Source organism: Choloepus didactylus, chromosome 24, assembly GCF_015220235.1.
Source record: "Choloepus didactylus isolate mChoDid1 chromosome 24, mChoDid1.pri, whole genome shotgun sequence".
NCBI lineage: Eukaryota > Metazoa > Chordata > Mammalia > Pilosa > Megalonychidae > Choloepus > Choloepus didactylus.
In genome coordinates this window covers 1,142,698-1,166,327 of record NC_051330.1, presented here as the reverse complement: position 1 = coordinate 1,166,327, position 23,630 = coordinate 1,142,698, and the positions used below count along the sequence as shown (strand labels likewise).

The 23,630-nt window shown below is 48.0% G+C and overlaps 1 protein-coding gene across 5 annotated transcripts in view; it reads left to right on the top strand.

Moving 5' to 3' along the window:
* RUFY1 (RUN and FYVE domain containing 1) overlaps positions 1-23,630 on the top strand; it is a 51,509-nt gene that overhangs the window by 20,342 nt on the left and 7,537 nt on the right. For 4 of the 5 annotated variants that reach the window (XR_005214120.1, XM_037817765.1, XM_037817767.1 and 1 more), the window contains exons 6-16: positions 3,484-3,545; positions 6,066-6,131; positions 7,689-7,758; positions 10,095-10,196; positions 10,918-11,034; positions 11,514-11,681; positions 16,797-16,894; positions 18,204-18,323; positions 18,806-18,935; positions 20,644-20,738; positions 23,334-23,382. Coding sequence is in view for 3 of the 5 variants with exons in the window: in XM_037817765.1 (XP_037673693.1) it covers positions 3,484-3,545; positions 6,066-6,131; positions 7,689-7,758; positions 10,095-10,196; positions 10,918-11,034; positions 11,514-11,681; positions 16,797-16,894; positions 18,204-18,323; positions 18,806-18,935; positions 20,644-20,738; positions 23,334-23,382 (1,077 nt within the window). In the remaining 2 variants the exon portion in view is untranslated. The remainder of the gene's footprint in view (positions 1-3,483; positions 3,546-6,065; positions 6,132-7,688; positions 7,759-10,094; positions 10,197-10,917; positions 11,035-11,513; positions 11,682-16,796; positions 16,895-18,203; positions 18,324-18,805; positions 18,936-20,643; positions 20,739-23,333; positions 23,383-23,630) is intronic. The other variant, XR_005214121.1, reaches the window with a different exon arrangement.

Sequence of the window (23,630 nt, the reverse complement as noted above, 5' to 3'; positions counted from 1 at the left end):
ACTGTCCCCGCAGCCCTGAGGAAGCACCGCTTATATATATAATGTTAAGATATTTATTGTAGGAATTGGCTCATGTGACAGTGGAGGGTTGAAACAGTGTCTGCCCTCAGAGCCGGGACCTAGTGATCCGAATTTGCTAATCAAAAGCCGTGGTCTGTGCTCTGCCGTGCGCACCCCTGTTCCTGGGGAAGAGGGTTTTTATGTCCCTTTCCGTCACCAGCTGGTAGCCTGGGACTAGACCCCACAGCGCCCTGCTGCAGGCGTGGAGAATGAGCTCCAGTAGCCACCATGCAAAGAGAGCAGTTTGCTGTTCTTTACCATGATGTATCATCCTCTTCCTCCTGCTCGTCCGTGGATGCTGTACAGTGTAGTGTGCAGCCTCTGGAGTTTCTAAATAGTGATTCCGACAGCTCCTGCCTGTTCAGGAGCTGTTCCAGCGGAAGGACGGCACACTGGAGCTCCCTGCTCCGCCATCTTCCTCAGAAGGGTCTTGTTTTTAATCCCACTGTTCTCATTATATTGTACATTCGCTAAATGTTGATCGTATTTGGTGGAGATTTACCTACTTTTTGCTGAACTTTGAAGAACCATCTCTTGGTTTTATTTTATCAGTTCTTCTGTAGGGCTTTATTTGCTTTCTAATCCATTTCTGCTTTTGGTCTTAATTCTTTCCCACTTTTTGGATTATTGTTAGGTTTTTTTCCCAGTTGAACATATACATATATATTTATGGCTTCATTTTTTTATTTCAGAAGAAATACATGCTTCTCAAAAAAAAAGTTAAGCAATACTGAAGTGTCCAGAGGGAAAAGTGGAATTCAAACTCCCCTTCTCCACTCCCCACCCCAATCCTACTCTCTTCCCCGTAAGTAATGATGGCATTTCAGGGGGAAATAGTTCTAGAACCTTTTCTACTTTTTCTATGCATCTATGTATACATAGGTTTTGTTTTAAATTCAGTTGGTTCTTGTTTTCTGTTGCTGTGTAGTCAATAATAGTCACTTAAGCACCATTGCTCAGGGCTCAGGGGGTTGAGCAGGGTGATTTTTCTCAAGGGCTCATGTCATCACAGTGAGCTCCGGCGGCACTCTCTGACGGTTTGCTCTCTTAAATGCTTGTCTTCTGGGCCGAGAAGACTCAAGAAACAAGGTGACCAGAGCAGCAGGGGCTTCTCAGGCCTCTCTGTGTCCGTGAGGTCTCTCCAGGTGGTCTGTCCCTCTTGGCGACTGCAGGGTAGCCAGACTTGCTACATAGACACTCAGACTGCAAAGGCATGTGCCCCAAGAGAAAGACACATGTAGGCTGGACTGCCTTTTTTAACCTCACCACAGAAGTCACCTGTTCTGTTTCCACTGCATTCTGTTTGTCAAGGCAGGCCCAGAGGCCCCCCAGGTTCAAAGGATGAGAAATGGATTCCTCTTGGCAGGAGGTGCGTCAAAGAATATGCCAGCATGCTTTAAAACTGTCACTCAGAGGTTTCATTTTTACCTAGAATGGGACTGATTTTGTACATATTATTCTTTGACTTAGAATTTTATCCTGGATGCCTAAGAGTCTCCCCCTGAGTACCTCTTTGTTGCTCAGATGTGGCCCTCTCTCTCTCTAACTGAGCCATCTCTACAGGTGAACTCGCTGCCCTCCCCCCTACATGGGACCCGACTCCCAGGGGTGTAAATCTCCCTGGCAACGCAGAGTATGACTCCCGGGGATGAATGCGGACCCGGCATCATGGGACTGAGAGTATCTTCTTGACCAAAAGGGGGATGCAAAATGAGACGAAATAGTTTCAGTGGCTGAGAGATTTCAAATGGAGTCGAGAGGTCACTCTGGTGGCCATTCTTATACACTATATAGATAACACCTCTTAGGCGTTAATGTATTGGAATAGCCAGAAGTAAATACCTGAAACTACCAAACTCCAACCCAGCAGTCTGGACTCCTGAAGACAATTATATAATAATGTAGATTACAAGGGGTGACAGTGTGATTGTGAAGACTTTGTGGATCACACCCCCTTTATCTAGTGTATGGATGAGTGGAGGAATGGGGATAAAAACTAAAGGACAAATGGGGTGGGATGGGGGGATGATTTGGGTGTTCTTTTTTTCACTTTTATTTTTTATTCTTGTTCTGGTTCTTTCTGATGTAAGGAAAATGTTCAGAGATAGATTGTGGTGATGAACGCATAACTATGTTATCATACTGTGGACAGTGGATTGTATACCATGGATGATTGTATGGTGTTTGAATGTATTTCAATAAAACTGAATTTAATAAAAAAAAAATTTTTTTATCCTGGACATAGGAAAAATTGGAATAGAGACCATAAGCTTTGTATCTGTGGTAAATTTCTTGAACTTGATAACTGCACTTAACGTGTTATGTGAGTGAATATCCTTGTTCCTAGAAAATGTACAGGGAAGTAGTGTGTATTCAAGGAGCATGATGTCTACAACCTACCCCCAAGTGTTCAGAAAATGGATTGATAAATGGATGGATGGTTGGATGGATGGATGTGGATGGATTATTGGATAGATGGAAGTATGGATGGATGGATGATGGAAGGATGGATGGATGGGATATACAGCAAATGGGGCAAAATGTTGAAATTGGTGGATCTGCGCATCTTTGAGGGGGGTATGTTGAAGTTCTCTGTAAAGATTTTGTATTATTTTTATGACTGTCCTGGAAGTTTGAAGTCATTACCAAATAAAAAGTTGAAGAAAAAACAAATGTTATCCTGGAGCTTTTCTTCATATTACACTTCGATGCTCTGCATTCTGTGTTATAGTTGCGTAGGGTTCCCTGAAATGCTATAACATGAGTTATCCAAGCATTTCTCTGTTGATGGCCGTTTCGGTCGCAGCCGGTTTCTCTGTATTTCAAGTAGGAATGGCTTCACTTACTCCCTCTGGGGTGCACGGTCGCGGAAGAGGACCCTCCCTCATTCTTTCCCAAGGGCTTTCTTTCTTGACAACGCCCTTGATGTGTAGCTGTGTAAGGGGTCTTGGTCCCCTGCAGTTCCCAGCAATTGTATAGAATTTTCCCTGCGACACTGATGGGATCGGCTTCACCAGCATTGAGGAAAGGAGTCAGAATCTGTGTCAATTAAGGCTTCTAGTTTAGCCTAGAGAGCCAGGGCTCCTGTTTTTTGTTTGTTTGATTGTTGTTTTTTTAATTACTTTGTACCCAGAGAACTTGTTGAGCTTTGTAAACAACATGATTATGAATCTTAACTAGGTGGTAAAATTTCAGACTATTTCCTTAAATTCTCATTTTTAATAAGTTTTTCTTCTGGAAAGTGTTGGGGTCATTTTTCTTCTGGTTGGTTGGTTTGATGGACTGCCACTTTCTAGAGCTGAGGACAGATTTGTAAGAAAGAGACAGGAATGTAAATACCCCAGATGTTAAAGCTGATAAGGCTTGTGGAAAACAGGAAATGTTGTTTTTTTAATTTAAACTTGTGTGTTCTGTTCTGGCCAGGTTGGTGTGATCGATTTTTCCCTCTACCTTCGGGGTGTTCAGGATCTCGACGGTGGCAAAGAGTAAGTACTGTGTTGTTGGTTGCTCCCTTCACATTTTAGATGGGATCCTGGCAAAGAACACTACTCTTGGTTTTGCTTTATTTGAGATTTTAGTTTCTTATTTAGTGTTGAGTTTTTTTTAACTGCAAGGTAATGCACTAATGATCCTCCTCGTTTAAGAAGTTAAGCTGTTGCTATAGTTGGGGCTGCTTGAGCCAATGCCATGCTGTGGGCTGGCTTAAATATGGGAATTTATTAGCTCGCGGTTTTGAGGCTAAAAGAAAGTCCCAATCAAGGCGTCGTCAAGGTGACGCTTTCTCCTCGAAGCCTGTGGCGTTCCGGGGCCGGCTGTCCACGACCCCGGCTCCTGGCTCCTCCGCCACCGGGCGACACTCGTGGCGGCCTCTCCCGGCCTCTCCTTTCCCTAGTGGGTTCTGTTGACCTGCAGCTCCTTTCTTCCCATGGTTTTTGCACTCTCTCCTTGTCTGAATTTCATTCTGCTTATAAAGGGCTCCAGTGACAGGATAAAGACCTCTCCTGATGGGGCCGGGCCACCCCTTAACTGACGCAGCCTCACCGAAAGGTCCCCCTTACAAGGGGCCTACTTGACCCGCGGGGATGGGTGAGGTTGAAGAGCGTTCTTTCTGGGGCACAGCCAGCTCCAAACCTCCACAGCTGGGCAGAGGGAGGAAGAGGCGATGTGAAATCTCCCCGTTCACACGGCCCTCCTCACCTCCATCGCGGTCCCGCTCCTCACCTCAGAGAAAACAACTCTTCCTTTCCTTCCAAACCTTATTTTAACGCCTTAAGATACATATTTGTTGGTAAGGTATTTTGTGTAACTGTTTGTTTGTGTGTTTGACTACCAGTGGAATGGTATGATATAAATTACTCTTTGATCTGTTCTTTGATCGTAGTGTGCATTAGATGTCTTTCTTCAAATATCTAGTTCTTTCTCATCCTGTAACAAGGACATTGTTTTAAAATAAATTCTCTGGGGGAAAAAAGGAAAAGAGAAGGGAGTTGAAGAACAGTGTGTGTAACGTGGTAGCGTTTATGTTAGAATAAAGCAGGAGATGATGCGTGTGCATGCACTGTGCTCGCCCACGTGCGGCATTTGTAGAGGGGCACACAGCGCCTGCTAACAGTGCAGTCCTGTGGGGAATGGAGACGGAGGCAGACCTGGGAGGGGGTTCAAGTGGAATATAAAATAATTACCCACCAAAGTCCGAGAGTAACTGAACAAGTATTAAAAAGGCATTAATAATAGAAAGGTACATAGTTGCAAACTATGGACTGCAGTTTACAATACCATCTTAATGTTCTTTCATCAGCAGTAACAAATGTATGACACCAATACTATGGATCAATAACATGGGGGAATTGGGGTTTTCTTTTTTCTTTTTATTTCTTTTCTGTAGTAATGAAAATGTTCTAAAGTTGATCATGGGGATACATGCGCAACTATGTGATGATACTGTGAGCCAGTGATTGCACACTTCAGATGGTTTATATGATGTGTGAACATATCTCAATAAAATTCTATTAAAAAAATTATTACCCACCAATAAGGGGATAGTACAGTAAATTATACAACGTCTGTAATATTCCACACAAAGATATATTATGGAGACATAAAAAAGATTAATTTGAGCTACTGTTAGAGTAGACCTGGAGGGATTTCCACAAGGTATTCATGAGTGAGCAAAGTGTGACACTGAGAAGTGCACGATACCCCATTTCCTTAAATGAAGAAAATCCCTAATACATATTTTATGTTAATTATATGTGTTATATATACATATACATGCATACGTGTGCATATATCTGCATGTACATTTATGCATACATACGTGTATGCAGACATATAAAGATATATCTGTATATGTCTGTATACACACCCGGAAGATAGGCATCAAGTTGTTAATAAGGGTTAGCTGGGAGAGCTATGCAAAGGGCAGGACGGGGGAAAGCAGGTAAAATCACAGAAACAACTGCCCTGAAAAACAAAGCCAACGTGTATGGTGTGAGCCTGGGTAAAGGATCACATTTGTGTCAATTATATGCATGCTAGGGAGGGGGGGGGGAATCCTTAACTTTTAAAATGTTGGAGTGTTTGTGTTTTTTTAAAACCCAGAGTTCCCTGGCCTTTTGAACTAACTGATGAGCTTTGCTTTTCTGGAAGTCTCCTGATCTCCTTTCTTTCGGTGTGATGAGTTTCGTGTCCTCCGCCACATCCCAAGAGCCACCGGCATGAGACAGGCTGGTGTTTCCCGGCCTGCTGAGGGCTTGCTCTCCCCACACCCGAGGGTCAGCCCTTCCGGAGAGGGGCGGCCACGGAGCTGCTCCCCAGGGGCTCTGCAGGGTGCGTCCTCCCGGCGCCCGGGCCACCCTCTCCCCAGGCAGCTTGCAGTCCCGTTGGACCGTCTCTTGGTTTCCTGAAGACATTGGCACTTCCCTGAGCTGATCGGAAGGCTGGGGGCAGTTAAAAAGCACGAATGGTAAAAATATGTCTCCCTTTTTCATGCTCTTTTGAAAAAGGCACGAAAGGATCACTGATGTCCTTGATCAAAAGAATTATGTGGAAGAACTTAACCGGCACTTAAGGTAGGCCTCGCCGCCTCTCCTGTCTTACCGGTGCATGCTCAGTAGCCCGTCATCTTTTCATGCCGCCTTGTTGAGTTGCCTTATATTTATAACTAACAATTGTCATTCATAGTATGCTTTTTCCCAAAACAAGAAAAAAAGTTACCATTCAAGCAATGTGCATGAAGAAGTAGAATTTAGTATCGATAAAAAGCTTTGGGGACTTCTTTGATTTTTGTTTGTTTGTTTGTACGGTTGATACAGTTTAGAGAAGTAAGTAAATATAGATTTGAATCTTCACTCCCCACCCCCACAGCCACGTAGCTCAAGACCACAGCCATGGGGAGCCCAGTTGCTGCTGGGAATAAGATACTCCCTCTGGTGTCCTGGGGTAGGAATAAAGTGGAAAACCACTGGGTGAGGCTTTCCAGAACAATTTGGTAGTGATGGCAGGTCTCTCTGTCTTGATTTTTTATTTTAACTGGAAAGCCGCTACTGTATCTCATGAAACGCTAACCTTTGGAGGTGTTGGTCGGGAGTGGGGGGAGAGTCACGATCTGATCTCATTCTCTCTTGGACCCCTTCTTTGCAAGTGTTCGTGGCACCTGACAGCACCTTCGTACTCCAGAGGCCCAATTAAACCCACGAAGGAGCTGGCACCTTCCTCAGAACGATCTCGGGGAGATGCTGCTCCAGCGTCTCCTTAAGTGTGATGCTGGCTGCTACTTTGCCAACAGATTAAAGACAGATTCTTTAAACCTGGAGGCGTTTTATCAGAAATAAATGTTGACTTTTATCAAATGCCTTTCTACATCCATTAACATAATCGTGATTGTCATCCCATAATTTGTTGATGGGGTATATTTTATTAAGGGGCATCTTCATTAACGAACCACTCATGTATCGCAGGGATAAACGCCACTTGCTCATAGCTTTGACGATTTAATCTTTCTCCTAAGGTGCAACCTGACCTCCCCGTTCTCTAGTTTTCTTCACTGGCATGTATCAGGAATATGCAGCCTCACAAAATTAATTAGAAAGCTTTGCTTGATTTCCATGCCTGGGTACAGCTTCTGGTTCGTGAGCATTGTTTAATCCTTGAAAACTTGAAGCTATAAAGTGGAGGTAATACTTAGCTAGCTTTTCAGTTTTTCCCAGTTGTTAGTCCATCTAGGTTTTCTGTATTTTGAGGATAACTCATTTTTGGTCCTTTGTATTTTCTAGGAAAATACACTTCACTTCACCCATGTAACACCGTGTTCTCTCACTGCACTTACGTAGTGTTGTAAATCACGTATGTTACAGTTTTCAGAATTGAATGGAATACAAGTTGCCCTTGCTTCTAAATGCTTTACTTCATATGTATGACACAGTGTCCATTTTCTAAGACAGTATAGATGTTACAGTATTTTTTGTTAGATAGCTGTATTTAGGCTTCTCCTCTCCCCTGAGTTAATTGGAGACCTCCTGACTTTCCACTTCATATAGGAAATGTAGAAACCTCTGTTTTCATTTTTCACAGGCTGGGAAAACAGCTTTTATAAGTTCATATTTACTTCATATTTTAATTTCCTGCAGCTGCACGGTTGGGGATCTTCAGGCCAAGATAGACAGCTTGGAAAAGACAAATTCAAAGCTTCAAGAAGAGGTTGGTAACATGGAAGTCCTTACATGAAACAGCGTTTGCCCAGGTTAAGAGAGGTGGTCTAGTTGGCCAACCCGACGGGAGAGTCTTGGTGGTGGGAATGGGAGCTGCACGTGGGGCAAGCTTTCTCGAACTCTGCCTCTGTGGAATGTCTACGTTCTTGCGGTGTCCGGGGCTCCCGGGGAGACCGGCCAGTTCTCAGTGACTCGGCGTTGGTCACTCCCAGGACAGCCCACAGAAGCTCCTTGTAGGAGAAGCCCCGCTTCTGCTGTGATGCTGCTGTTGTCTCCCTCTTTTTCCACCTCCCCGATCTCCCCACTGCCCTGGAAGGCCAGATCCCATGGAGGGGTGTACATGCCGTAGCCCCCCTTCTGCCTTTCTGCCTCTGCACAGCATGGCCTTTCTCCTGCTTCTCAGTGGGAAGAGAGAGGGTGAAAGCACAGGGACGAGGAGGGCTGAGGCCGAGGAAGGGAGCCGGCTGCCCCCTCCCTGGCCACCTCCTTGGTGGACACATCTCGTCTCCTGCTAGCTGGAGGGTGCTCGGCCTTTCTGAGCCCCTCAACGGCTACCGGCCCCTGTCTGCTTTGGCCTGCCCACCGGGACCGCTGGGAGGAAGACGTGCTTTCAGAGGGGCTTGAGTTTGCCCACCCCCATGGCCGGGAGCACAGCTTAGAGCAGCCTTGGTCAAGGGGACCCCAACTTAAGGCTCACTTCAGACAGACAGCCCTCTCCCAAGGGACCCGAATGACAAGACTCTCAGGGGAGGAGCTCAGGTTTGCGGGAGTAGAAGGGGGCTCGGGGCAGGCTTCCTAGCCTGGCTTTGTGGGAGAAGCCTGCGTGAACTTAGAATTGGAAGGCTCATGTTCGCCTGGGTAGGTGGGCCTGTGAGCCTCGCTTTTCTTATCCCCAAATGGGGGGATAAAACCTACTTAGAATATTACTGTGAAGATTAGAGTTGATTAATATCATCCAAATGTGTCCTTGGCATGTGGAGGCGCTCGGCGGCTATCTGGTCGGTCGGTTGTAGGATAAGCAGATTCACCCTTTGTTCTCGCGGACGAGTTAGCGTGCTTTGAACGCATGTCTAACTGAGCTTGGGAAACTAAACAACAGGAATATTTTTCTTTAGAAGCAAATGATTGTAATGGAAAATGTGCTTTCCATTCCTAAACAGGGGTAAAGTATGCCTCTGTTTCAGGGGCGTTTTTGTGCCTTCGGAGAGTGGAATGGGAAGTAGCTTATAGTTTGGTCCTGGTTCTTCCCTTTGAGTAGCTAACACTTCCTTTTAAATCCTTCAAGTTTCTTATTTGGGCACAGCAGTTAGGTAGAGAAAACTCAACCCTGGGGCCTGGATCTGAGCAGAGAGTAAATCCGGGGAGGTTTAGATACTGTTGACAAAGGAGGAGGTGAGGGGGTCAGTGCTACAGGTTCCTGAACGGTGCTGAGAAGGACGCTCGAGGAAAGCACCCCGTTCAAGCAGTGGCCTGCTTTCTCCTTCTCCAGCCTCTCGCTTCTTACTCCAACCCGTGTTCTGAGGCTGGAGTAAGGAGGGGTCGGCTGGCGTGTTTACTCACCCCCCTTGCCTCTCCTTACGTCCATGAACGCCACCCTGCTTCAACACACGCCCGTACACTTTTCTAAACTCCTGTAGCTTCAGGGCACGTCATCAGTGGTTTGTTTTTCATCTCCCCTCTACCCCGCAAAATTCTTTAATTCTCCCTCCAGAGGTGAAACGCAGTTCTGTGCATTGGCTAGAAAAACTGTAAAGAAGGAAGAATCGGTAAAAATGCCCATAATCCCTTTGCTAGGTGACAGCTACTTTTATCACTTGGTATATTACTTTCCCATACTTTTGTTAGCAGTTTTAATGGAATTAATTTTTATTTTTTAAATTAGAGTCAAGAGCTTACCATGGAACCTGCTTTTTTTTTCCCCATTGATAATATAAGTATTTCTAAGGCTACTAAAAGTTTTTGCAAATGTTTTAATAGCTACATATTTCTGTTTTATGTCTCCACTGAAATTTATTCAGCCTGTTTCTAAGTTTTCATGTCTGTAAATCTTGGCCCACATTAAGTAGTATCCAGTCTTTGTGGAAGGGGAGAAAATTTGGGAGGCAGCAGTGGTTAGGAGAGAGTTTACTATATATATGTTTTCATGCCTTTGGAATTTTGAACCATGTGAATGTATCACCTATTCAAAACAAGGAAATAAAATAAGAAAACAACATATAATCAGAAAGCCCATTGTGAATTGTGAAGACACCAGTTAAGCGTTGTCTTTATTTGAGCAATGAGATGATTTTGATGTTAAGGAGAATAAAACTCTTTCTTACTCAGCTTTCCGCGGCAACTGACCGGATTTGTTCCCTTCAAGAAGAGCAGCAGCAGTTAAGAGAACAAAATGAGTTAATCCGCGAAAGAAGCGAGAAGAGCGTTGAGGTGAGAAGTGAACTTAGCGCTAGGCAGCTTGCTTCTTGCTCGGGCGTGTGCACTGTGACTCTCATGCTCGTAGTTGGAAAACAGCCCGTTCCCCATGAGGGACACCAGCACTGCCCCCACGCTGCCCTCCCACGGCAACTCAGCCCCCTGGACCGCCGGGGATGCCCCACACACGCCGTGCCCCTGGCCTCGGCCTTCTACCGGCACGTTCCCGTTCATCCCTCCGTTTCCCCTCTCGTGCCCGTTGTCTGTGCCGCTGCCCCATGTCCCGGGCAGGCCCCAGCCCTCCTTCTCCTGCCTTCCTTATACCTCTTTGGACATCCCTCCAGTAGAGCACTCAGTGTATTGCCTTTTATAAAACTGCTTGCTTGCTGCTCTGTCTTACCTGGAGACTTGACGATACCCGATTCATCTCTCGAGCCACCCATGCTCAGGAAATGCCAAGTGCTCGATTGCTCTGCTTCAAAGGAAATGAAATCTAAGCTGTTTTAGGGACCTAGCTCTTCTCAAAAATCCATTCCTTTCGCCCTCGTCCTTGATCTTCAAGTTCTAACACCATGAACATTTTGACCTTTCTCTGTCACACTTAAGAAACAAATTATCAAATTTTAAAAAACAATAGTTATCTTACATTTTTAAAAACTAACACATTTTTAAAATATTTTTGGTTAGCTTGCTTTCCATCAGCAGGTCACCCTTTCAGTGTTCTCATTTGATACAGATCACGAAACAGGACACAAAGGTTGAGCTGGAGACTTACAAGCAAACTCGGCAAGGCCTGGATGAGATGTACAGCGACGTGTGGAAGCAGCTCAAAGAGGAGACGAGGGTCCGCCTGGTGAGCGTGCGGGAGCCTGCCTCCTTACCGGCTGTGTTCAGTCGCTCAGTCTTTGGGTGTGGGGGCACGTGTCCTGAATCGTCCAGGACAGAAACTATTTCAATGTTGGTGGCCGTAAAGTAGCAAACCATTCCAGGAATTCCAACATTGCAGCATCCAGATAGCTTCCAGCACAAATGCAGGGCGGGCATTCTGTCGGGTGGTGCGTTCTGACCTGGGGGTTGGAGAACAGTTGCTAGAAATCTAGGCTCGTGTTGTCACTTACCAGCTTCCTGTTGACTTGACACCAAGTCCGTTTTAATTACAAAAAAAGAAAAGGGAAAACTTAACCTCGTTATGCTTGAGACAAATTTTTCTAGGCCTCTGTAACCTGTTCCGACCTGCGCTGGCATTGTAGGCATTGCGCAGATACCGCCTCCATTATGTACACGTGTGTGGTGTGCATTAGCACGTTTCCTTGTTGACATTATCCTCTTCAGGAACTGGAAAAAGAACTGGAGTTACAAATCGGAATGAAAACCGAAATGGAAATTGCGATGAAGTTACTGGAAAAGGACACCCACGAGAAACAGGACACTCTGGTCGCCCTTCGCCAGCGGCTGGAGGAAGTCAAGGCGATCAATTTACAGATGTTTCACAAAGTGCAGGTGGGAGCTGGCGTCGTGTCCCTGGGCTCTGTCCCTGCCCCGCTCCTTCTGCAGACCAGCCCGTTTGGGGCCACACTTCCCCCCCCTCGATGCTTTCCTGGAAACAGCGAGGAGAGCCGCCGCTCCAGCAGAGGCGCTGAGAGGCAGCCGCTGCCCTCGGCAAGGCTGACATGCATCCTGCCTTCCGAGTGACAGTTCACTAAACGTTCCGCCTCGGCTGTCCAGGGTCGCCAGCTCTGCAGCCTGCAACGTCTGTAACACTTGACACCGCCAAACCCGGCTGCCAAGGCAGTGCCGCTTATTTTTAGATTTTTCTTATGGCAGCACCGTGCCCCAAATTTCAATCCAGTACTAATAGAATTATGTGATCTTTTTTCACATCAAATCTCCCCGCCACCCTTTGGGCCTCAGATAGAGAACTGAGTCCGTCAGACAACTCGGTTTGGTGCACACTGTAATATTAATCCATACAGAACTCTTGTCTATTTATTTTTACTTCCTTCTGTCCCCCTCCCTACTGTCCCCCTCCCTACTCCCATCCTCTTTTCCATAGACCACCATTCTGATGTGTTTGTTTTCCTTTTTATTTATATCTGTCTTTCTAAAACGTGTCATTCCAAGTAGGAATTTTAAGTTCCGTAGGTGGTAACAGGCTGTAGGTCTCGTTCTGTTTCCTGCTTTGTCCCCCTCAGCCCTACACTTGCCTGCGGGTGTCTCTCGTCTTTGCACTGGGAGCAGCGTGGTTCCCTAACATGCACCCACTGCGTTCTCTTTGCCCGTACCCCCAGAGACGGACAGACGGTTTCCCTCCAGCTCCACGGCCACGCCCGCACACAGCTGTCTCCTTGGAGACAGGGCCGACTTTCTCCACTATAGTGACGGAGTGTGAGCCGGTCACCTCCCTCTGCACGCTGACCGGACAGGCCCGGCCCCATCGCTTTCCAGAAGGGCTTCTCCGAGGCCTGCGCCTTTGCTAACTCCTGCGTCCCCACATCCCGGCCACCCCTCCACACCACCAGGTTTCCCAGCTGTTGCCAGTCACGGGACATCTTATTGTTTGAATCATCAAGCTGCAGACTCGAGCATCCCCTCGTACGTTTGCTAGCCATTTATGTTCCTTCTTTGCGAATTGCCTCCTCATATTTGTTGCCCTGGTTTCTTTTGGATTTTGGATTTCCTGTCTCTGTTGATTAGCAGTAATGGCATGTATAGTCTAAATACTAATCCCTTATTGGTTTGCGTAGCCTAAGTGTCTTCTGATCTGTCATCCAGTACCTCTAAGTCCTTATATTTGATGTAGTCCAGTGTGTCTCCTCATGTTATGATTTGAAGTTTGGGATTTGTTTAAGAAGTGCTTCCTCATTCCCAGAACCCAGGTACAGTCTACATTAGTTTTACCTCTCACATGCAGGTTTTTAACGCATCTAGAGTTGACCTTCGGATATGGTCTCGCCTAGCAATCCAATTTGATTTTTCCTCCTATAGTAAGCCACTGTGGGCTAATCATTCTTTTCCCACTGGTACGTGGTACCACCTTTATCATACAGCAAATTCCTGTGCAAAGGGGAACTGTGTTTTCAGGTCTCTAGTCAGTTAGATGGTCTGTCTATTTTAATTACCATAGCTTTGTAGGATGTTTTCATGTCTACTAGGTCAAGTCTGCTCTGCCTGCTCTTCTCTTTTTTCCTCTATTAAGATTGACTTCTCTGTTTGTGGACCTTTATTCTTTTTTTTTAATGCGATTTTATTGCGATATATTCACATACCAGATAATCTTCCAAAGTATACAATCAGTGATTCACAGTGTCATCGTATAATTGTACATTCATCACCACAATCAATTTTTGAACATTTTCATTACTCAAAAGGAAGAATAAAAAACAATAAAAAATAAAAAGAATTTAAAAATTTAAAAAAATTAAAAATTAAAATTAAAAATAGAAATAAAATAATAAAATTAAAAATTTTATATTTTATAATATTTTAGTTTTAAATATTAAATTAATATTTTAATATTTTAAATAAAATAAAAAATATTTTTAAAATAAAAATTTACATAAAAATAAAAAAGTGAAAGAATAAAAAGAGTTAAAAAGAACACTTAAAACATCCCATAACCCTGATCCCTCCCTATTATTTATTCACTTTTTGTCTTTGTTTTCTTACTCATCTGTCCACACACTGGATGAAGGCAGTATGAGCCATAAGGTTTTCACAGTCACACGGTCACATCATAAAAGCTATATAGTTACACAGTCGTCTTCAGGAATCAGGGATACTGGATTACAGTTCAGCAGTTTCAGGTAGTTCCTTATAACTACTCCAAAACACTAGAAACTTAAAGGAATACCTATATGGTGCATAAGAACGCCCACCAGAGTGACCTCTCGACTCCATTTGGAATCTCTCAGCCACTGAAACTTCATTTTGTTTCATTTCTCTTCCCCCTTTTGGTCAAGAAGATGTTCTCAATCCCACGATGCCGGGGCCGGGCTCTCCCTGGGAGTCACGTCCCACTTAGAGGGGCGGGCGGTGAGTTCACCTGCCGAGTTGGCTTAGAGAGAGAGGCCACCTCTGAGTAACGAAAGATGCGGATCTTTATTCTTGATAAAAATTGGAGAGTAAGTTTATAAATTTCCTCCCAAAAAAGGCAGCAGAATTTTTTTAATGAGCACTACATTGAAAGTATAGACTCATTTGGAGAAAAATTGAGCTCTGCGTTCTGTTAAGCCGTTCCATCCAAGAGCATGGGATGATAGCTCTCCGTTTGTTCAGAAAGTTGTTCTTTGCACTTGTTTTCCTCCATAAAGGTCTTTCATTTTCTCTGAATAATTCTTAGATTCTCCATAGATTTTGTTGCTGTATGACTGATGCCTTATTTTTGTTACATTCTCTGGTTAGGTCTTGCTGGTGTAGTAGAGTTGTGATGTTTTTATTAACTGATCTTGTATTTGACAGCCTCTGGCTTACCACGTAACTCCAGTAGCTTGTCTGTTGATCCTGTTGATTATAGATGCAATTGATCATATATTTGGGAAATAAGACAAGCCTCACCTTCAATTTTTGCACCTCTTGCTTCTTTTTCATTTCCTGTAGCATTGGCCTGGACTTCTAAGGATGGTATTAGATGGTAGTAGAAATAATTAGCAAATTCATGGTTGTCATCTTAAAAGGAATGCATCTAAAGTTATCATTAAGTCTCTCATACTTGCTAGATTTTTGGTATATAATCCTTACCCAAGATAAGGAAGTTCCCATTTATTTCTTGTTTGCTCAGAGGTTTTATCATAAATGAGTGTTTAACTTTATTGTGTTTTTTTCTGCATTTTATCCATTGATATAATATTTTTCCCATCGTTTATGTAGTGATTTATATTAATAGATTTTCTGATGTTAAATAATCTTCATATTCCTATTCGTACTTGAATATGATGTATTATTTTAAATAGACTTTTGACTGATTTAGGTAATATTATATGTTATATATGTGTTTACTACTAAGATGGGCCTCTGGTTTTATTTTCTTTTACTTACCTTATTTGGCTTCAGAATCAAGGTTAGACTGGCAGCATTATAACATAAGCTTAACTGCTCTCTCTCTTTCCCTGGAATAACTTGTATAGGACAGCAAATATTTGTTGTCTAGAAGTTTGGAGAACCCGCCTGTTTTGTAGGACTCATCTGGCAGGTCTGGGGTTTTGGGTGGGGAGATTTTAATTATCATTTCAATTTATTGAATGCTTATTACTGTTGTTCATGTTTTCTATTTCTTCTTATGCCAATTTTGGTATATTTTTATATTTATTCCAGAAATACATCTATTTTGTTTAAGTTTTCAAATGCTTCAGCTTATAGTTGTACAGAATATTCTTTCATAAAATTGTTTAAATCTTTTTCATTCCACATTTTCTTATTTTCATCGTCTTTTTTCCCTTATTCAGTCTTGCCAGACTTGTGTCTGTCTGAAGTCTTTTCAAAGAACCAGCGTTTTTTAAAAAGTCCTCTTTATTGTTACTCTCATTCCTTACTTCACTGATTTCTACCCTCACCTTTTTTATGTTCTATTTTCTTATTTTTTAGGTTTGCTCTGTGCCTCACTCTTGAAATCAATGCTTAGTTCATTTGTTTTATCTTTTTTATTCCTAAAAAATTAGATTTTAAGTTAAAAATTATCCACCAGGTAATTTGACAAAAGTATTTCATCTCTGAAGCACATTTTGCACATTTTAACATCTGAAATTGAGATGCATCTTCTAATCAATGGCTTGCTTTTCCTTTCTCCATGATATGTCAAATTCTGGTACATCTTATACTCAGCTGCATCTTGGATGGAGTGAAGTAAGGCTTCGTGTTTACCTTGTCTTTTAGCTCTTAGGTATTTCCACGTTTCCCTTCTGGTTTATTGCTTTAGCACAGGGATGTTTTAGTAACATGCTGTTTGGCTTCCAGATACGAGGTGTTTTCAGCTGCCCTTTTGTTGTTGACATCTAATTTTATAACATTTAGGTTGGAGAACACAGTCTGCCTGTTATTTCTTTGGAATTGACTAGGACTTCTGCAGTGCATTTTTGGCACTTCCTGGGGTTGGGTCAGGGCTCATGGCATAAGTGCACACTCCTCCACGAGTCTGCCCTCGCTGCAGATACCAGGTCAAGTTTGGGGTTCCCAGGCCACCCCCACTTCTGACCAGCTGGCTACAAATTTGGAGACCTTCGAAAAGGCTGGTCCCGTCCCTCCCCACACAGACTCCACTCCCTTCTCCATCATCTGGTCCTGGGAGCCAGCGGGCAGCACTGCTCACCGAGTCGGTTCTTAAAACCCAGAAACAGAAGCAAAAACAGTAAGACACACACCCGAGGAGAAAGAGGAGCACATATCCTTTGCTGGGGAAGAATGAAGGACCCCCTCCTTCCCTCTCTGTCCTTCCTCCTGTCGAGAACGCTGGCAGCCTGGGCCCAGTTGACCTCCCAGGGCTCTAGGGAGACGTGGCAGTTAACGAGACACTCTGAGAAGCGCTGTGCAAGTCCAAGGTTAGCGATTAAGCCCCACGTGTAACCCAGCATGGGGCGGATGAGGGGCAGGCCGAGCACGAGCCCAATGTGCTTCGTTTTGCAGAATGCGGAGAGCAGCCTACAGCAGAAGAACGAAGCCATCTCCTCTCTCGAAGGAAAAACCAACCAGGTTATGTCCAGCATGAAGCAGATGGAAGAAAGGTAACTCCTGATCCCTGGCAGATCATCCCTGGAAAGCACGAGGCCTTCTTGGGGCCTGGGGACCTACTCAGGCGTCTCCCCCAAGGTACAGACAAGGTGGGGCGACTGCTCCTCGCCAGGCAGTGAATAGCGGGTCCCCCCGCCGTGCCTCGCGTGTGCTCAGCTAATCGGCCTCTGGGCTGCCGAACCAGCTTGTCTTCTCGCGGCCAGCACTATAGACAGTGAGCTCCTTGTCGCGGTGTGTTCAAGTAGGTCAGCGGTGGCTCAGGATGGAATCCGAGACTAGGCACACACAGATGCAGAGGCATTCCGTGGAGAGAGGGGTTCTCCGTGCTAAATGATGCTGGGACAGTTGGACATACATATGCACAAAAGAAAAATAGCCTCACTCTCATTAACTCAAAATGAACCATCTTTCTAAGTGTAAAACAAAACTATTAAACTTCCAGAAGAAAACATGAAGTCTAATTAGAGAGCTGAGATATGGCAGTGAAAGCCTGACCCGTGAAAGAAAGACTCGATAAATGGGGCTTTATCAAAATTTAAATTTACTGTGTTAGAGGCACTTTAAAGAGAATAAAAAGACAAGCTACAGATTGGGAGAAAATCTGCAAATCACGTATCCATTAAGGGCCTTTTGTTCAGAATACGTAAAGAGCTCTCAGAACTCAACAGTAAACAGTCCAATGAAAACTGGGTTTGAGGACTTGAACAAACACCTCAGCAAACCTCTTTGGGTGGCACATAAGCCCTGGAAAGGAGGTTCAGCGTCATTATCCTTAGGGAAAGGGGAAGTAAAATCAGATGAGATGGGGGGAAGGGGTGGGGTATAGGAACGCTGTACTTTTTGCATCATTTTTCTGTAAGTTAAAAAAAACTTTGTTTTAAATCACAGCAAAATGCCCCTATACTCCCAGTGAAAGATTTAAAAAACATGTTTTAACTGACAACATAAGTACTGGCAGGATGCAGAGTAACTGGTACTCTCATAGGTTGCTAGTGGGAATGGAAGATGATACAACCACTGTAGAAAACAGTTTCCTAAAAAGTGAAAACGCAGATATGCCATGTCCCGGCAGTCCCCTCCGGGACATTTGCCCAAAAGAAATGGGAACTTGGGCTCACGGGAAAACCCGAACGCGAGGCAGCAGCTCCAGTCCTACCCGCTCAAACCTAAAGCAACCCAGAGGAAGAGGCCTCTCGGGCGCGGGCTCGCTGCGGCCCACCTGCAGGCCGCGGGCAGGGACCTTCACTTGGGCCTCTGCTTCCCGGGCCGGGCTCACCGGGGCTCGCTTGTGCTCGGGCCCAGGCTGCAGCACTCGGAGGGCGCCCGGCGCGCGGCGGAGGACAGGAGCCGCGAGCTGCAGCGGGAGCTGGGCGGCCGGGTGGACACCCTGCAGCGGCAGCTCTCCCGGCTGCACGACCAGTGGTAAGGGCCGGGGCGCGGGGAAGGCGTTGCCTGCGGGTGTTCTTGTCCTCTCCAGAGAGAATGGGGGGCGCAGATCGAGTCCCACTTCAGGCCGTAGTTCCCCACATGAGGCTAGAAGCACAGGGAGAGCATACGTGCTGAGTGGAAAGCCTGGCAGCATCCTCCACTGCCAGCAGGCTCTGGGTTGTAAAGAGCAAAACGCGTCCAGAACCCTTTCCCCTCGGGTCTCCGTTTCTCAGAGCTCTTTTCCTTTGTCCCCACCTGCTTTTCCACCCTCGGAGGGGTCGTCCTCTGTCCCCGGAGGTGCTGGCGGGCCCGGGGAGAGGGGCACCCCCACTTCCCTGCCTGGCTGACGGGCTCAGATGGCCAAGCGGCAGCTCGGATGCGTCGCCATTCCCTGGGCGGTGAATCAGGCTGGGGCTTCTGGACTTTCCATGAAAGTCTCCCCCAAGACAAACTGAAGTTCTGTCCTCTGAAAACAGCTCAAGTCTAGAGAAGGAGCTGAAGTCAGAAAAAGAGCAAAGGCAGGCTCTGCAGCGAGAACTGCAACGTGAGAAAGACACCTCCTCTCTGCTCCGAACAGATCTGCAGCAGGTAGAAGGGCTGAAAAAGGTAAGCGAGACACAGGGCTTCCAGGGTCTCCAGAAATCCCGGGAAGGAGCCTCCCGGAGGGGGCTGCACCCAGGATGGGCGCCAGGTCCCCTGCCCCAGTAAGCCGCAAACGCCTGCCGTGCGCCCAGCCCCACTCAGGGTGGGGGTCCCGCCCGGGGAGGGCGAGCGGTTCCCTCCCACCCCACCCCCAGAGCCTGTGTTCTAGGGGGAGAAGCAAAAACAAGTCATGAACCAGTCAGCAAACCCCGTAAACTCAGGTAGCGAGGAGTGCTACGAAGGGGATGAAACAGCGGGGGCTGGGAAGGGGCGAGCCTGAGATGGCCAAGCGAGAGCCCTCAGGCCGAGACAGCAGGAGGGGTCCGCTGGTCTTAGCTTGGAAACAGGCGGAAGGAGAGGTCTCAGGCTGAGGCCTGGGGCGGGCAGAGATCCAGTCAGGCGGCCGTGAAACTGCGGCCAGGAACTGAGATTTATTCTGGTTGAAGAACTAGACCTGTTGGGAAGTTAGAAGCAGGTGAGATGTCTTCCCCTAACATAAAACCATCGGAAGGCGGAGGCTTCCAGCAGTTGTGCCAGAGCCGACTGCAGCCTGGTGTGCTGCGCGTGTGTTGGGGTGATGGGGTAGGGGCTGGGGGTGCCTCTTTGTGGCCAGGGCCCCTTCCCCACGTGGTGATGGGAAGAGCCGAGTGATCTGAGTGGGCCAAGGAAGGCTCTCTGGATTTCCGTGGGGAGGTCCCCGGAGCCCCTTGTGGAAAAGCACCCTGGAGCCAGGCCCGTCGAGGGCTGGGGCAGGCCGGAGGGGCTGCCTCTGCCACCGGGAGGAAACGGGGCCGAAGAGGAATTCCAAAGAGGTTTTCCATGTCGTGGAACACGTTCCCCTTGTCTCCACCGCAGGGTGCATCCACCTGAGATTGAACCAGCCCCTACCCCCAGAAAAGGCGGCAGGATGATTTGTCAGACATGACCCCTAAGTCACAGGCTCTCTTGGTGCTTCTGAGTCAGGGGTCCCCGGGGGAGGCGGGAGGGGGCTGCTCAAGGCCGACCTGGTGCTAGAGTTTCCCGGGCCGTAGTGTCAGACCCGGCTTATCTGTCCCTTCAGGATGCCTCAGGGCCCAGATGACACGCAGTCGTCAGCGTTACTCCCGTGAGCTCCCCTCGGCCAAGGGCTGCCGGGCGGCCACTCTCCGGCCACGGGCGAGATGCCGGATCTGGGCTTCCACCAGCCTCGGTCACTCATTGTCAGGAAGAGTTGGACCCGTCCTTTCCAAAAAGCAGTTTATTCAGTGGTTTATTCAAAGGTGCACCAAAAAAAAAAGCCCCTTTCCAACAGATGCAGGCGTCCTGTTTTGTGTAGGTTTCAGAGAGAGAGAGATGTCTATTTTTGAAAAAAACTTGTTTTTCAGTAGAAGGTTAGATGGGCAAAGCCGTCTGCCCCGTGCAGGTAACGGTAGCTGTTTCGGGTCCCGGGTCACTGTTGGCGCAGCCGAGCCCTCCTGGGCCCTCCCCTCAGGTACCCACTCGAGGAGAAAGCTGGCAGGAAGGAATCCACGGCACGCTCCCGTCTGGAGTGAGCGTAACACAAGAAAACCGCTTGGGGCTTTCACAGAACATTCCGGCCCGCTTGTGGCTCTGGTTACTAACCTTAGAAAAGCACTCTTTGTAAAGACTCTGGATGCGATTCTGCGTCCGGTGCCTGGCTTGTTGGTTTCAGGAGCTGCGGGAGCTCCAGGACGAGAACGCGGCGTTACGGAAGGTCTGCGGCGAGCAGGAACAGGCCCTCCAGGAGATGGGCCTGCACCTCAGCCAGTAAGAACCCGGCCCCCCCGGACCCGGTGCTGTTGTGGGAAGGGGGGTGGTTAACCCGCCACCAGCTAACTAACTTGTTAGCAAACGCTCAAGTTCATTAACCTAGAACGTAGGAGTTTAAGAGAACCAGGTCTGAGGGCCTCCCGGGAGATGGGAAGTGGGGGAAGTTTCCCCTGAATGTCGGCTCATCGGAGGGGATGGGGGTCCTGGCAGTTGCGGGCAGGCTGCGTGCAGCCAGCGTGCCATGGCGGAGAGCGTCTCGGCGCTGCTCGAGTCAGCACACAGTCAGACTGCAGGGAGGGCGGGCGGCTGGGCACTGAACCCGGCCTCGGCGTCCTCCAGCGGCCGTCTCCCTCGGGGCTCAGACCCTGTCCCCGTCTCCGCCTCAGCCGGTCTCCCCGGGCTGCTGGTCCTGTGAGGCTGCTCGGGACACCCAGCCCCAGCGGACAGGGCATGCTGCAGGGCGTGGGACGTGTCGTTCTGGGTGGCTTTCGCCTTCTCTAGCTCATGGGTAGCTTTTCTCCCCGTGAGTCAGGAGTCTTTGGGTTGTGAGTGACAGAAGCCAAACTCACACTGGCTTAAGCAAAAAAAAACCAGGAATCGGTCTCCACCTCCTCTGTCTGCTGTCCTTCCAGATGTCTCTCCATGGGGCAGGATGGCTGTCTCCAGGAAGCAAAAGTGCCTCTTGCTCCCTTTTTGGCCTTATTTTTCCTTAGTCAAAGTTCCCATGAGATGCTTGGTGGACATGCTCTCCCACTGGAGCCTGGCACCCGCGCCCGCCGCCAGTGCAGGGCTCTCCGGAGCAGACGGCCATGGGAACAGGTTTCCAAAGCTAAAACAGACATTTTTTTGTGGAAGTTTCAGAAGTCAGTCCAGCTACCCATGAAGGGTCTAGAGGACGGAGTCTTGGGGCTTGGGGGGCTGAGAAAGGAGCACCCCACAGCGCTCAGGGCAGCCACTCTGCAGGGGCAGGATCGGGAGACGTGAGCCAGGACCCCGGCGCTGTTATGGGGTGAGGGCACTTCAGCAGTCGGATCTCTCTGGAAAGAAATAACATAGCAAAGCAAGTCCGGGCGCTCAGTGGTGAGAAAGCAGGAGTCCCCAGCAGAGGGGCCCGTCGGGACGTTTTCCAGCTGCCGTGTGGCCTCGGGAGACAAGAGCACCGGGCACATGCTCACTCGTCTTCCTAATTTTTAATGGTGGCAACTAACGCACTTTAAAAAAAAACACTGTGAGATCCAGAAAAACCTCTGATAAAGGCCAGTTCCCAGGGAAAGCCGACGAGAGAAGCCAAGGCCAGACAGGACGCTGTACAAAGGGACCGAGCAGCTGGACGGGTTCCCCAAGAACAAGAGGGTGTGTGGGCTCTGACCCCCTAACGCCGACCCTCGGGGCGCACACAGTCAGCAGGTTAAATACGAGGTTCCACCCCAGGACAGGAGCTGGGGGACGCCCGCTGGGGGGTGAGGGTGCCGTCTCCGGCCCTGCCCGCCCCCCAGCCCGCCTCCCCCACTCTCACGGAGGCCCCTTCTTGGCGCCTCTGTCCCCGGCCGAGGGCCCCGTGCTGCTCTCTCCTTCCTGGTACTTGCCATGCGGGACCCCTGCCCCCGCCATGACGGGGAGCCCGGGTGCTTCTGGGGTGGCTGCGTGCCGTGCTCAGCGGGGAGAGGCCTTAGGGCCGTGGCCTGCCCCCCATCCCCCCGGCCACGGGGCAGCCCGTGTCTCTCTCAGGACCGTCCGATTCCTTGCACGTGGGGCCTCCCAGTGACGTTCTGGGCACTCGGGCTGCGCCCTGCCCTGGGTGCCCCGGGTTCCCGGGCCCTGCCTCCAGGCAGCTTCTGCTCCCTCCGGTCCCGGGGCTGTTTTGCAGGCGGGAGGGAGCCGCCGCCGAGGGGGTCTGTGAAGGTTTTCCAGTCCCTCCCTGTCCACGGACCTCGGAACCTGCCGTTTTGACACTTAGTCTGATCCCTTAGGTTAGATTCACCTCAGCTTTTAAGGTAGCGCCCCCCATGTTAAAAATGCGTGGTGTAGTTTTATTTGGTTTTAATGCCACCCGTTTAGATCCTGTTCAGTCCTGCCTTTTAGGTGGAAAACTGAGGAGCTGTTCTTGCAGTAAGGAAAGAGGATGGAGGACAAACGAGGTGCCCTGACAGCCCTCCAGCCACAGCGGGGAGGGACGCGAGCCCCCCGGCGCCCACTCGCAGCACACGCCACACATGGGTCAGCCCAGAGAAGCCCGGAACCTGGGCTGCTGTGAGGTCATGCTCTGTTTGTAAACGAGTGCATCAATTCCAAAATCTGTTTTAAACCCTTGCAGGCTAAACCCTCTGACTTGGGGCCAGAGTCTGTCCATGGGCTGCTATTTGTCGGCCTCAGACCCAGGCAGATCTGTGTGCCTTTGTGATTAGGGCTTCTGCAGGTTTTATGAACAGGTAGAAAGCATTTTAGGACAACTCAGACTGTTGCACTCCTCCCTCATAAATGTTGATATCATCACAAAGCCCAAACAGTCAGTGTGAGTTGTTTTGTTAATTTTGGAGCCTCTCTTAGGGCTATTAAAGGATTTTTTTTTTTTTTGGTTTTTGTTTTTTTTAGGTCCAAGCTGAAGATGGAAGACATAAAAGAAGTAAATAAGGCGCTAAAGGTACTGGAATATTAACATTCTTAGCAGAATACTGTTAACAGCTGACTTCCAGCTTATGTTCCTGTATTCTCAGCCCTGTCAGGTGAGAACGTGGGGTGGGGGGGGGACACAGGCTGACAGGAACACGCTGCTCAGAGACACTGCCGTTGGGCCGAGATGGCCGTGCCACGAAGCAGAACCGAGGTCTGATCCCAGGACGGTTGGCCTGGTTCACAGGTGCGCCAGGGGACGGGGAGGTTACAAAGCCA